The sequence below is a fragment of the Artemia sp. Qi Xiang Cuo genome, chromosome 14 (assembly GCF_049724085.1).
Source record: "Artemia sp. Qi Xiang Cuo chromosome 14, ASM4972408v1, whole genome shotgun sequence".
NCBI classification, from domain to species: domain Eukaryota; kingdom Metazoa; phylum Arthropoda; class Branchiopoda; order Anostraca; family Artemiidae; genus Artemia; species Artemia sp. Qi Xiang Cuo.
Window position 1 is genome coordinate 8,048,879 of NC_142807.1, and position 13,835 is coordinate 8,062,713.

General features: G+C 35.3%; 1 protein-coding gene across 1 annotated transcript in view; it reads right to left on the bottom strand.

Moving 5' to 3' along the window:
* Nucleotides 1-619: 619 nt before the first annotated feature.
* Nucleotides 620-13,835, bottom strand: part of LOC148944087 (transitional endoplasmic reticulum ATPase-like) — a 138,152-nt gene continuing 124,936 nt past the window's right edge. The window contains exons 12-14 of the mRNA XM_089100497.1: nt 10,427-10,731; nt 8,678-8,832; nt 620-834 (exon numbers count right to left, since the gene is read on the bottom strand). Of these exons, the coding sequence (XP_088956623.1) occupies nt 738-834; nt 8,678-8,832; nt 10,427-10,731 (557 nt within the window). The 3' untranslated portion in view covers nt 620-737. The remainder of the gene's footprint in view (nt 835-8,677; nt 8,833-10,426; nt 10,732-13,835) is intronic.

A 13,835-nucleotide genomic window follows, 5' to 3' on the forward strand; every position in this document is an offset into this window, starting at 1 on the left:
TCTTAAAAGAGACACGACATTCTTTTTACTTTCTAGACTTTCAAGTGTTTCGCAGGGGACATTTCCCATTTTGTTGGTCTACAAACGCAAGAACGTTGAAGAACAGTTCTAAATAATGGACGAAGATGCAATTTCTCTGAAAATATAGTGAGTCCCCAAATCGCCGTCAATAATGAGACAAGGAAGAAGAAACACTACTCAAGGTAGAGATTACGAAACTGCGAACGAAAATGGTATGCTCTACGCCACCAAATAATCAGAAGAACAAATGCCATTTATTTGTTATTCGCTTGATGTTGTTAGACTCGATCCGCATACTGTTGTGCTGTTTTTCAAGATAAGGGGGCTCAAAACTACGAGCCAAAGCTATCAAAGTTATCAAAAAAGTTATCAAAAGCTAGAGTTAAAAAAATAGTAATGACAAAAAGAGAGGCTAGTTCGCGTCGAAAACGATTCCAAACGAGCCAATTTGCCAAAAGTAGGATACTAGAAATGGATTTTGTCGAACTTCAAAGTAGCTTTTGCCAAACAACCAAGTGAAAAAAAAGACTCATGACAAAAAGAAGTCAAAAGCAAAAAAGAAATTGAAATTCTAAGCACATTCTATAACACAAATATATCCACTTAATAAGCTCTATTGGAGGATGACTTATAATTATCAACGAACTGAAAAATCGCTCCCGCAGAAAAATACTAAAAAGAAGAGAAAAAACTCAAGCATCATAAATAAAAAGACTTCAATCATACAGGTCTCCATCTCCGTTTTCTTCAAAGTTGCCCTGACCAGAGGAACCCGTTGGCTGTCCCGCACCTGCTCCGCCAGCAGCAGGAAACCTTGGAAATAAAATGCAACAATTTAACAGGGAATTAATAGGAATTAAATTGACAATAAAATCCCAAAAAGAATCCAGAAGAAAAGGAAAAGAATCAATTCGAAATATAAATGAGCCATACAGATGGTAAAGAATTGAAAAAATCCAAAAAGGAAACGTTTTAGTCTGAATGTACTTGATATCAGATAAAAAAAAAAAATGTCCGACAAATTTTTCATGTTATTGTGATTTTTTGAAACTAATTATTTTTTCAGAGTCAAGCGTAATCCTAAATTATCTGAACCAAAGAAAAATGGATACAACCAATTGGGTATCTTAGAGCCTTACCTGAAGGCTAAACATACTTAACACCGGAATTAAAATGAAAAGGCTGCAATACGTGATTCTATAGGAGTTGAGTATTGAGTGTTAAGTTCGTGGTAGCAGTGTACATGATTTTGTAGTTAGGTTCGTTTTTTAGTCCCTTCTGAGGCTAAGTTTTTTTTTTTTATTCCTATATTCACGGCACCAGATACTTAAAAGTATCTGATATTCTTCTATTCATTTACATTGTTCCGAAACCTCGAGGTTTCAAATGTCTGTTGAACCTTCTTTTGAAGGAATCGGCAGAGGGATTTGTAGGAATAATATCCCCAGGAAGATCGTTCCAGATAGAAGTGCAAAGCCAGATGAACCTCTTCCTCAAGTACTCAGTTCTTGCCGTGTCCTTCTTTAGACGATTGGACCGAGCTGTGTGCCTTCGCGTATGCCTTGTCGGTTGGACAAAGGGGGGAACAATGCGAGAAAGCTGGTCTGAGGGAGGCGAATTCATGTACTTGTAGAAAACAGCCATCCACGCTACATCAAACCTTTCATTTAGAAGCTGGAGCGAGTCATGTGTAGAGGCACAGCCCGCCCTGTTTACCCTATTCTGGATTTTCTGGAGTGTTGCCAACAGCGTTTTCAGGGCACCAGCATATAGCGGGTATCCATATTCAGCTGGGATTTGATGCAGGATTTGTAAAGTGGGATAATCGAGCTGGATGGAAGAAGGATGCAGCGATGAGTAACTCCGAGATTTCTTGCGCAGGAGGTTCTCACCCGATCAAGGTGGTTATTCCAAGAAAGATCAGCGGAGAAATGAATCCTCAGTAGACGAAGCTCGTTGACTCTCTTTAAGGTTTCATTTTTTGAAAATGAAACTGGGATGTTCAAGATGGGTGTTCACTGGGATGATCGGGTAATAAGAATCTCCTTTGTTTTCGATGAATTAAAGTTGATCATCCATGTATCAGGCCACTTTTCGATTTTATAAAGATCCTTCTGTAGGGAAAGGGAGGCTTGTGTTGGGTCTTCGTGTTTTGGGATGGCTGAGTGTCTCGTGGCATCGGCGGCAAAGTGATGCAGAGGGCTTGCACGGCCCTCTTGCAAGCCCTAATTATTATTATTTTATGTTGACTTGTTTGATCATCCTTCCTCCATATTATGCTGTGGGATTTGGAGGGCGTGTGTGTTTGTAAAGTTTTTTGTTAATAGTTGATAAGAAAAAAACTGACTAAATAAAATATAACATTTCCCGTTGTGTAAATAAACCAAAACAAAAAAGTAAATTCAATAATTCGTCAATGGAAGATTTGCTCTATTTCCCTTTGTGTCAAATTTCACTTATTAAAAAAAATCTAGTAGTTACTTTTGAAACTAACGACAAAACGCCTAAAATTTGAGCAAATTGACGATTTTCCAATATTTTCTTCTGAACCTATACATGGGCATAAACTATGATGATGCCATCTACATATCGATCGTATCTTTATTTCTACATATTAAATCGTATCAAGCCAATCGTAGTTTAGAATTATAAAGATTATGCTGAAAGCTACACTAATAAAAGCTTAAGTGGACATGGATTTGATCTTGGGGCAAAAAGGACAAAATCAATAGACATACTACAGTCCAAAATTATCAAGTTCTTTCCGGGCAGGAGGAGGTTCTTCAAAATATCAGATAGAAAAAAACATAAATTGGTGATGTAACAATTTGTTAAGTTATCAAGACAGTAAATATACTGAAATTTTTTATGCTGGTTTTGACTTTCGTTCCTCCACACTCAAACTATCTTTCAAAATCACGGAATTTGATCCTCTAGATTTCCAATTGGAAAAAAGCAATCTTTCACTATTCACGGTGGCTGTGTTACTAAAAATTAAAGTAAATTTTGTGATTCAGCTTCAACACCAAATACTTCCTTCAAAAAAAGCCTTACCATGCATAGTTACTCAACCTATTCTATGAGTATAATATCTACCCGTAAAGCCTCCAAGGGAGAGATTTCATGTGGCTTCAGGGGCAATTTTTACAAGTAATTGTACAACACATCCCCCACGATTTATTGATAGCCAATATGGCAAACAGGCAGAAACATGATACGGTCAGATTAGATACAAGACATACCGCACTGAGTATTTGAATTAAAGCGTGACGATGCACTCCCACTTGGAATAGGCCTATCCCCAAAAACCCACCTCTTAATTTCTTGAAAAGAACGTTCAACAAACACTTTGTTTGGATGTTTGTTATGGAAAATGAGGGGCGTGGTGGGGGGGGGGGCAAAAGGGTACTATAAATTGGGTATAGAACTGAATAGAATAATACAAATGGGTTGAAAACTGAATAGTAGCAAAACAAACCCGAGATTTTTAGCAACTTGGTGCTATGAATTATGTTACAAAAATTACAATTATTATACAATTAATAAAAATTACAATTAATTACATATGGGTAATTGCTAAATGTCTTCTTTTCTGTTTCTTGTTCAAAGCTCATTTTTTCCCGTTACTTCCTCACAACATAGTTGTTTCATGCTATAATTGCTCACCTGTTTGGTAATGGCATGCTAAATGAATTTAAGATACATGTGACAGCAAACATTTTCTCCCCTACAGTACCGATGTTTTTGAGTGTTAGGTGTTAAGTTTTTTTTTTCATTTTTAAAGTTTGATTTATTTTTGTTGGAAATAAAACAGTTCTCCAAAAAGAAGAGTCTTTATAATGACTCCCTAGCAATATGTGGCCTTCTGGGACCACAACCTTTTGGTGGTATACGACGTCTGCCGAGGATAAAGACGAGGATAATGACATCCCTTGCTATAAAGCGCGATATTGTATCTGATAATTTTTTGTCTAAAATATGAAATAACGAATGGTAATTACCTTATAGTAAAGTTTCACAACATGTGTAATTGAGAACCACACGAATATTTCACACAATTATTTAGCACACCAGAGAACTAACATTTAATTTTTTCTTTTTTTCAGCTGAAAACTAAAATTAAGAACGGAGAAAATTCATTTAGTTTCTTCTTTTTAAGCTGAAAACAAAAAATTTTTGATGGAGAAAATTCATTTTATTCTTTTTTTCCACTCACAATTAAAATTTAGGATGGAGAAACTTCACTTGATTTCTACTTTTTTTTTTTAGTAGAGAACTGAACTTTCGGATGAAGAAAATTCATTAAGTTTCTTCTTTTTTTTGCTGAAAACTAAGATGTAGAATCGAGAAATATTCATTTAGTTTCCTCTTTACACCGAAAACTAAAATTTGGGACGGAGAATATTCATTTAATTGCATACAATTTTAATAGAAGAACATTGTTGTTTCAGGAAGGGTAGAGGATGCGTCGATCAAATTTTCATTCTTAGATTAATTATTGAGTAGTGTCGAGTCATCAAACCCCTTTAATCCTCAGTTTTACAGATTATGAGCAAGCATTCGATTCAACTGACAGAAGAGCTTTAGCGAAGGTCTTATCCTTGTATGATATACCAGAAAAATACACTAAAGTGATTAGTGTTATGTACGAGAATAACACTGCTGCGGTTAAGGTAGGAAATGAGGCTAGAAGCTGGTTTTGCATTAAATCAAGAGTTAAGCAGGGTTGTGTTCTATCCCCCTTTATATGGATCATTTTGATGGACTCTGTTCTAAGGAACACGGTATAGGCAATGGGAGAACACGGAACAAAATGGGGAAATAAAACTCTCCTAGACTTAGATTATGCTGATGATTTAAGCATCCTACCTGAAAATGTTAGCAAATGAATGGAATTTTAGAGGTTTTGCGAGTTCAAGGTGCAAACACACGTTTGGAAATTAATGTCAAGGAATTCCAAGTCCCTAAGACTAGGAATAAGTGAAGGTGAAAAGGTGATGCTGGGTAACGAAAGGATCCATCAGGTGGCTGGCTTCACTTACCAAGGTAATACCATTAGTAAAGACAGTGGGTGCAGTGAAGATGTTAAAAGTTGAGTAGCCAAAGCCTAGGGCGTTTTCCCCAGTTGATAAAAGTTTGGAAGAACAGGAAAACAAGTCTGCGAACCAAGATTAGAATATTGGAAGCTACAATGATGGCAGTGGTCAAGTATGGCTCTGAAGCATGGGCAATCCAAAAGCGGATGAAGATTTGCTAGATGTTTTCCAGAGAAATTGCCTACGGATTGTTCTGGGTACCCGGCTGACTGACCGTATTTCAAACTCCTTGGCTATAATGACAGAAAGAATGAGATGGCTAGGTTATGTTCTGCAGACGAAGGATGACAGGTTCCCAAAGATTGTCCTTGTCAGCCAACCGTCTAGGGCCAAACGAAAAGTGGGTCGTCCCTAAATGGGGTAGAAGGATGTCGCTAGGAAAGATTTAAGGGAAATGGGAACTTTTTGGGAGGATGTAAAGAGAGAGGCTTTGAATAGATTGGAATAGGAAAGGAGCGTGTGTAGTTGCGTGTTGCGTGTGTAGTTGCATGTGTAGGAGCGTGTGTAGGAGCGTGTCTATGTTGGGCTCAGGTAGCTTGGAACTTCAGTCAGTTGTTAGTAGTAGTAGCAGATACTTCATTTCATTTCTTCATTTTTAGCTTAACACTAAAATTTAGGATCGAAAAAATTCCTTTTATTCTTCTTTTTTCGCTTAAAACTAAAATTTAAGATAGATAAAATTTACTTGATTTCTTCTTTTTAAGCCGAAAACTAAAACTTAGGATGGAGAAAACTTATGTAATTTCTTCTTTTTTTAGCTGAAAACCAAAATTTATAATCGAGAAAATTAATTTAATTTCTCATAATATTTTTGGTTGAAAATTAAGATTTAGGATGGAGAAAATTTATTTGTTTGTCCTTATATGGCTTAAAACTAAAATTTAGGACGAAAAAAATTCACTTGATCTCTTCTTTTTTAGCTGGGAACTATAATTTAGGATGCAGAAAATTCATTTAACTTCTTGTTTTTTAGCTGAAAAAAAAAATTTAGGATGGGGAACATTCAAATTTTTTCTTCTTTAGAAATTAATTAATTTAGAACAGAGAAAATCCATTTGATTTCCTCTTTTTTTGCTTAAAACTAAAATTTAGGATGGAGAAAATTCATTTTACTCTTCCTTTTTAGCTCAAAACTAAAGGGGAAAAAATCAAATGCTAAGCAGCAGCAAATTAAACTCAAAATAATTGATTGATTCCTTTAGTTCAGAGAGCAATCAGGAAAGAAGAGAAAACATCAAAGTGAAAAAATTTCACCTGAAGTTAGTTCCAATGCCTGTGGATTATTACAAGAGTCTGACTAGGCATTTCCTATTTCCTTATCACCACCAGAAATTCGAAAAAGCTATCGAATAAACTCATTACTTCTTCAAAGTGACGAAAAAAACGACGTCAAACGAAAAAAATCGACGTCGAAAAAATCGACGTCGACGTTCAAAGTGAAGTCAAACAGTTCGTGGTAACGAACTGTAAGTAAGGAGCGACCCGGCTCAATGGTAACCGAAACTCTAAAAAACGGAATTTTGGTACCAATAGATACATCAAAAGAATCAGATTTTAATTCTGATTTCAAACATATAAATTTCATTAAGTTTTATCTTACCCATTAAAAGTTAAGCGCCTGAGAAAATTTGGCTGATTTTCGAAAAAAGGGGGAAAGACCCCCTAAAAAATATAGAACCTTAATGAAATTCACACCATCATATTCAGCGTATCAGATAACTCTACTGCAGAGGTTTCAAGATCCTATCTACAAAAATGTGGAATTTTACATTTTTTGCCAGAAGAAAGATCACGGGTGCGTGTTTTTTTGTTTTTTTTTTTTTCCCCAGGGGTAATCGTATTGACCCAGTGGTCCTAGAATATCGTAAGAGGGCTCATTGGAACAGAAACTAAAAGTTCTAGTGCCCTTTTTAAGTGACCAAAGAAAATGGAGGGCAACTAGGCCCCCTCCCACGCTCATTTTTTTCTCAAAGTCACCCAATTAAAATTTTGAGATAGCCATTGTGTTTAGCATAGTCAAAAACCTAATAAATATGTCTTTTACGATGACTTAATCCCCCACAGTTCCCAGGGGAAGGGCTGCAAGATATGAACTTTGCCCATTGCTTACATATTGTATTGGTTATTGGGAAGTATACAGACATTTTCAGGAAGAATTTTTTTCTGGTGGGGGGGGGACGGGGCTGGAGGAGGGGGTTGCTCGGGAGAATCTTTCCGTGGTGGATGTTTCTTTGGGGTAAGGGACATTTCTATGAAGGGGGCGCCGGATTTCCAAGCACTATTTAAAAAACGATCAGAAATTAAATTAAAAAAAAACAAGTACTTTCAACTGAAAGTAAGAAGCTACATTAGAACTTAAAACGAACAGAAATTATTCCGTATATGAGGGGGTTCTCCCCCAAGTCAATACCTCGCTCTTTGCGCTACAGTTTTTTTTTTCGTGCTTTCAAAAGAGCTATCTATTCTAATTAAACGGCCTTTGTGATTCAGGGGTTTGTGAATTAATTTTTTTTAACTTTTAACTTAAAGAGCGTGTTATTCACTACGGGGACAACCCCATAATATACTTAATAACATATACGTAATAAAAAAAAAACAATAAAAAAAAAAACAAGCGAGACGGCTCAATAGTAAGCGAAAATTTTAAAAACGGAATTTTGATTTGAATAAATGCATAAAAAGAATGTGCTTATAATGCTGATTCTAAATATATAAATTTTATTAATTTTAGTATTACTCATCAAGGGCTACGAGCCTCAGAAAACTCACCTGATTTTTTAAAGAGGGGGAAACATCCCCTAAAAGTGAAAGAATTTTCAATGAAAATCACACCGTCAGATTCAGCGTATCAGAAAACCCTATAACATAGGTTTCAAGCTCATATCTGCAAAAACCTGCAACCTTGTATTTTTTGCCAGAATAAAAATATACAAATATAGAAGTTCGTTACGTAAGTTAATTTGTAAATTACGTCACAACCAAATTTAGAGACAGTCATTTAGCAAAAGAAAAGTAAAATTTTTATGCAAATTTTGTTTACTTATTCAATGACGGCGAGCCAAAATAAAAGCTGCATTAACTAAAAAAGGATCAGAAATTAAATAAAAAAAACAAGTTTTTTAAACTGAAAGTAAGGAGCGACATTAAAACTTAAAACGAACAGAAATTAGTCCGTATATGACAGGGGCTGTCCCCTCCTCAACGCCTCGCTCTTTACGGTAAACTTTGACTGTCTCATAACTTTATTTTTTAAAACAATAAAAAACTTTAACGTAAAGAGCGAGGCGTTGAGGAGGGGACAGCCCCTTTCATATACGGAATAATTTCTGTTTGTTTTAAGTTTTAATGTCGCTCCTTACTTTCAGTTTAAAAAACTTGTTTTTTTATTTAATCACTAACAAGAATTAATTGAGTTTGATTGAAAGTCAAGCCATGATTCCAAGGCATTTACTTAAACTAAAATCGAGGAAACCAATTTGTTGCTTACAAAATAAAAAAGTGAATATACTAGAGCCTAAAAAAGATTCAAAAGTTATGTCAAAACATTACGAAAAGTTTACCTGAAGTTAGTTCCTATGCCTCGAGATTGTTGTAAAGTCTGACTAAACATTTCATATTTTCTGATGTCAGCATCAGAGACAGAACGACGAGCGAACTTCATAGCTTCTTCAAAATGGCGTTTAGTTATTTCTGGCACAGGGTCCTCATCCTCAACCTACAATGAAAATCCAAAATTAAAGTACCAATGACAGTGAAATGAAATAAGATTGTTTGAATCAGCTGAGTGAAGAATTACACAATCATATTTATCAAATAATGGTTTTAGAACATATGCATGATATATTTATATGTGAATTAAAATTACATGTAATATAATTGTAATTATTATGTTTAATTATGTACATGTAATCATGTGCAATGTAATCACAGAATTTGCAAGTATTCGCCTTTATCTGAATATTGATAAGTGCGAGTACCTCTTCTCCCCTTCATTGTAAAAAACTGTCCGTCATTTCCAGGGCCGTATTCAGGTTTTTTCTGGGGGGGGGGGGGGGTTATAAACAAAACTTTAAAAAACGCATCAAAAATTTGAGCATATTCATTTTTGTTACGTTTTTGCGAGTCGGAACGAACATTTCGGGAGAGGGGTGACCCCCCCCCTGCCCTGGATACGGCGTTGGTCCCTTCTGTTTTATCTTTTCGGTAGCTGGTTATTAAAATTACTACTAATGTATATTCTTTCCGTCCGAGGCTAGTTTCCGACTCCAGGCTAAAGAGTCAGATTTGGTTACTCAAAGATTGTTGGTATTAGAGGGACATATAGGCGTAAAGCTACGTAAGCCGAATAATAGTAATTAATACAATTATTGCAATAGTAATTACGTACATGTGATTAATTATAGGTAAACTAAAATTATATGTAGCATATAATTACATATAAAATTATATCATATATTATAACGAAAAAACTTTTATCAAAAAGACCTCCATATCTAGTTATGTAGCTTTTAACAGAAGTGACTACTAAATTAAAAAAAAAATGTGGCGAAAAACAGCAAAAAACATAAGCTAAAAATACGGCAGCAAACAGCATACGGCAGCAAGGTTTAGGATTTTCTTTGAAGGTTCTATTTGGAGTTAACATATCATCAGCGTTTAAATTTTTGAGGACGAAAAGCGTTGTCAATTTTAACTAGTTAGCTGCTTATTTACTGTCCAGTCCAACGTCTCAACAGTGACTTGAATGTGGCACTGCCCTAGAAACTTCACAATTCCGAAATAACCAAAAGAAAAAGCTAGGAAAATCACGATTTTGAGTCGCCAATTTCACGATATTTTGATTTTAGACATTAAAAACTCTCTTTGCCCATGGTTTTATTACACATAAATGTCTAGTTGCAATAAAATATGCCAAGAAATCATTGTTAGATTTTATCTAAGATATAATACACGCATCTTCTATGCCTGTCACCAAAAAGTTTTTTTTAGACATTTTGACTTTAACAAGACTAAATATACACTAAAAGCAATAGTCTGGAACAGGCATATACTCAAAAGGATCTCTGGCCCACTTTTCCACCAAAAACCTCCCACTTAGTAAAATTTCTCAAATGGCTTTGAACACCCCCCCCCCAAAAAAAAAAAATCAGCGTACATACCTAGTGTGAATATTATCCACACACGTACACAGGAGTTCATTTCAGGTGGGACCCCCCCTCTCAACAATAAATATTGCAGTATTGTTCTAGGGAGGAAATTGTACGTAGGGGTACATAAGTCTCTCCGATAGAAAGGAAGAAAGGAATTACCTCCATATCTATATCTGGATTCTGCTCCCTCTCTTTAGTTCTTCTAATATCTGCCTCGATAGATTCGCGAATGGCCATTTTGACAGCTCTTTGACAGATTTCGGTTAAATCAGCACCAGAAAATCCATTGGTGCTGCGAGCTAGGAAAACTAAGTCGATATCAGGGGCAACAGGGGATTTCCGAAGGTTTGCTTTCAAAATTGCCTCACGGGACTTTTCGTCAGGGAGCGGAATGTAGATAAGCTGATCGAGACGACCTGGTCGGAGTATAGCAGAGTCGATAATATCAGGTCGGTTGGTTGCACCTAAAAAGATGAAAATGACGTGCGAAAGCACGAAGTAAGCAAAATATTCTCTAAGCCGTGAAGTATTTTTGTTTCTTTATTTGTTTATTCATTTTGCTTTATCTATTTTTTTCCGCTTAGCTTTATCTAGTTTTTTTTCTTTTCTTTTTTCTTCTCTTATTATGTCAGTAGTATCACTGTATACAAATCTTCCAAAAAGGAGACAGAAACAATACGTAAGCAAGTAAGCAAGCAAGCATGAAGTAAAATGAAATATTTTTTATTTGTTTATTCATTTTGCTTTATCTATTTTTTCCGCTTTGCATTATCTAGTTTTTTTTTCTTTGCTTTTTTCTTCTCTTATTATGTTGAATCAGATTAGAACCCCGTTGTTTAATATTATTATTAATGGTTTGGAATTTAAATAAATTACAGGAAATTTCAGTTGGGAGAAAATGAAGTCTAAAATTATTGTGTAGCGGTTGTTTGTTTGTTTGTTTTTTTTGTTTTGTTTTTTCTCGTATTGTGGTTATATTTTCGAGATATTGTTGTATTTTTTTTTTGTCTTCCCTGATTTGTTTTGTGTGGATTTTGTGTTTGATACGAGGTCCTCCACAAGCTATGCTTCTTGGGACCTCTAGCGCCTAAGTGTATTTATGTAATTATTGTTGTATTTAATAAATTGAATTGTATATATATATATATATATATATATATATATATATATATATATATATATATATATATATATATATATATATATATATAAGCCAATGCTGTCCTTGAAACTTTATATTCTATACATAATTGTTGTCGTTTTAAGGAAAACAGAGTTACAACAGTCTTTAGTCCCAATAACGCGACCTGGTATCTTTAGGAGCCACTGTGGGGTATTCCAAAAATTTTACGGGTTTTTCCATAATCTGTTTCAGAATTAACATTTTTTTTATTTTTAAAAGTATTTTGAAACTCAATTTTCAAACATAGTGAGCCTTTTGTTCAAATTTAATCTTTTATTCTATGGGGATTACTTGACTAGTTTACGCAAAGAAAGTTCCGTTTGAGAGGTAAAAAGGAAAAGGAAAGACCATAAATATTGAGTCCTGATATACAGCATCTACCAGGAAATAGAGATCTTGGAGAAAATGAACGTCCCTGAAGAAGCTCTAGAAGATCCAAGACCATCTGAAAGCAAGAGGATGAGGGTTTCATTTGCAAGGGATTTTAAAGACATTTTAAACATGAAATTGTCCATTTTGTTAGATCCATGTAAGGTATCAGACAAAGATGCCACGAAAATTTTAATAGCTACTCTAGAAGCACTAAATCTTAACTCTCTTGAGTACAAAGTCTCGAAAACTTCATTACACCATTGAAGGCAAATGTTCAGAGAACTATATACTAATTTTTTTTTTGATAAAGTAAATATTCCTGAAAAAGAGACCTGGTTGTCCATTTGGACGGTAAACTTTTATATGGTGTTTTGAAAAATGAACAATGTGAGCGAATAGCTATTGCAATTTTATATAGCGAAAAGGAACAGTTGCTGGGAGTTCCTGTAACAACAAACAGCTCTGGAGAGGAGCAAGTCATAGATGTATATGAATGCCAACATGAATGGGGTCTTTCCAACACCGTCAAGGCGATGTGCTTCGACACTACATCATCCAACACGGAAAGACTCAAAGGAGTATGCGTCATATTGGAGCAAATGTTAGGAAGAGAGTTGTTATACCTAACTTGCCGTCGTTATATTTTGGAAATTCTGTTAAGAGGTGCATTCGACACAAAAATAGGATCTACTACTGGACCTCATCCAGACATTTTTAAAAGATTCCTCACTGCGTTGCCCAGGACAGACAAAGGAAAATATGCCACAGGTATCAGTGACAATCTAGTACAAAAGCAGCTACCTCCAGAAGTAATTGCAAATGCTGCCGTTGAATTCGAAACCAAATTAACTTAGAGCAGCCCCAGGGATGACTATAAGAAGCTATTGGAGTTGGCTCTGGTATTTATTGGATCTTTATACAGCAATGCTGTGGGTTTTAGAACTCCATGAGCCATTCATGACGCTAGGTGGATGGCAAAGGCTATTTACTGCTTTAAAATGTTCATTTTTCACCGTCAATTTAAGGTGTCTGAACCAAATTTTTGAACCATTTGTGGTATTTGAATGCAGAGTTGATGGGATTATCTTTTTTCGATCCCTCCATTAGAGCCGACGAAAAGTTGTTAATGGCTAGTAAATTGCTCAGCATCAGAGCATACTAGGGTTGTAAACCCAAAAGTCAGGAAAGAAAATTTAAAACATGTAGTTGATACAGGTAGGATTGGTAAATTTACTAATCAAAGAAACCTTTACATTCTTTGATCGATTTGATAAAAACAGATTTCCCAAGACAACATCCAAACACCTGGCCTCAAAATAATGGCTTCCAAGAAGGATTGAAAATTGTCAAAAAATTTAAAGTAGTTAATGATATGGCTGAGCGTGGTGTTTAATTTTAGGAGGTCGGGCCTGCCCACTGATTAATTAAAGGGCCGTGGTATATTGACCATGCGAAGGTAGCATAATCATTAGCCTTTTGATTTGAGGCTGGAATGAATGGTCTGACGAGAGGCAACCTGTCTGGGTTATTAACAACCTTTTGACAAAAGATAAAGGCCAAAAGCAATATATTCTCCAAGCTGTGAGCAAATGCCGAGTGTTAAATCCTGACGTTTCAAAAATCTACTCAAACAAACGCTCTAGAATAGATTAAATAACAATGTAGAAGTATCAACTCATGAATATCAACTCATGAATAATTAAAAGGAAAAAAAAGGAGTTTGAGATTAAGAAGAAACTGGATATTGCAAATTATTTTAGAAATAAATATTTTAAGAAGTTTTGGGGTTATGTGAGGAAAGATATTGGAAATGAAAAAGGAAAGACACAGGTGGCTCCAGACGCTAAATCATGGCCTGATTACCTAGAAAGCATGGAAGGTGATTGCACAGAATTAAAAGAGGTAACACATAACACAGAGATGGTTGTTTATCCCATGAAGGAACATGATTATGATTTAGTAGGGGAAGTGAGTAATGACGAGGTTAAGTTTGTCTTCAAGAATTTAAAAGGA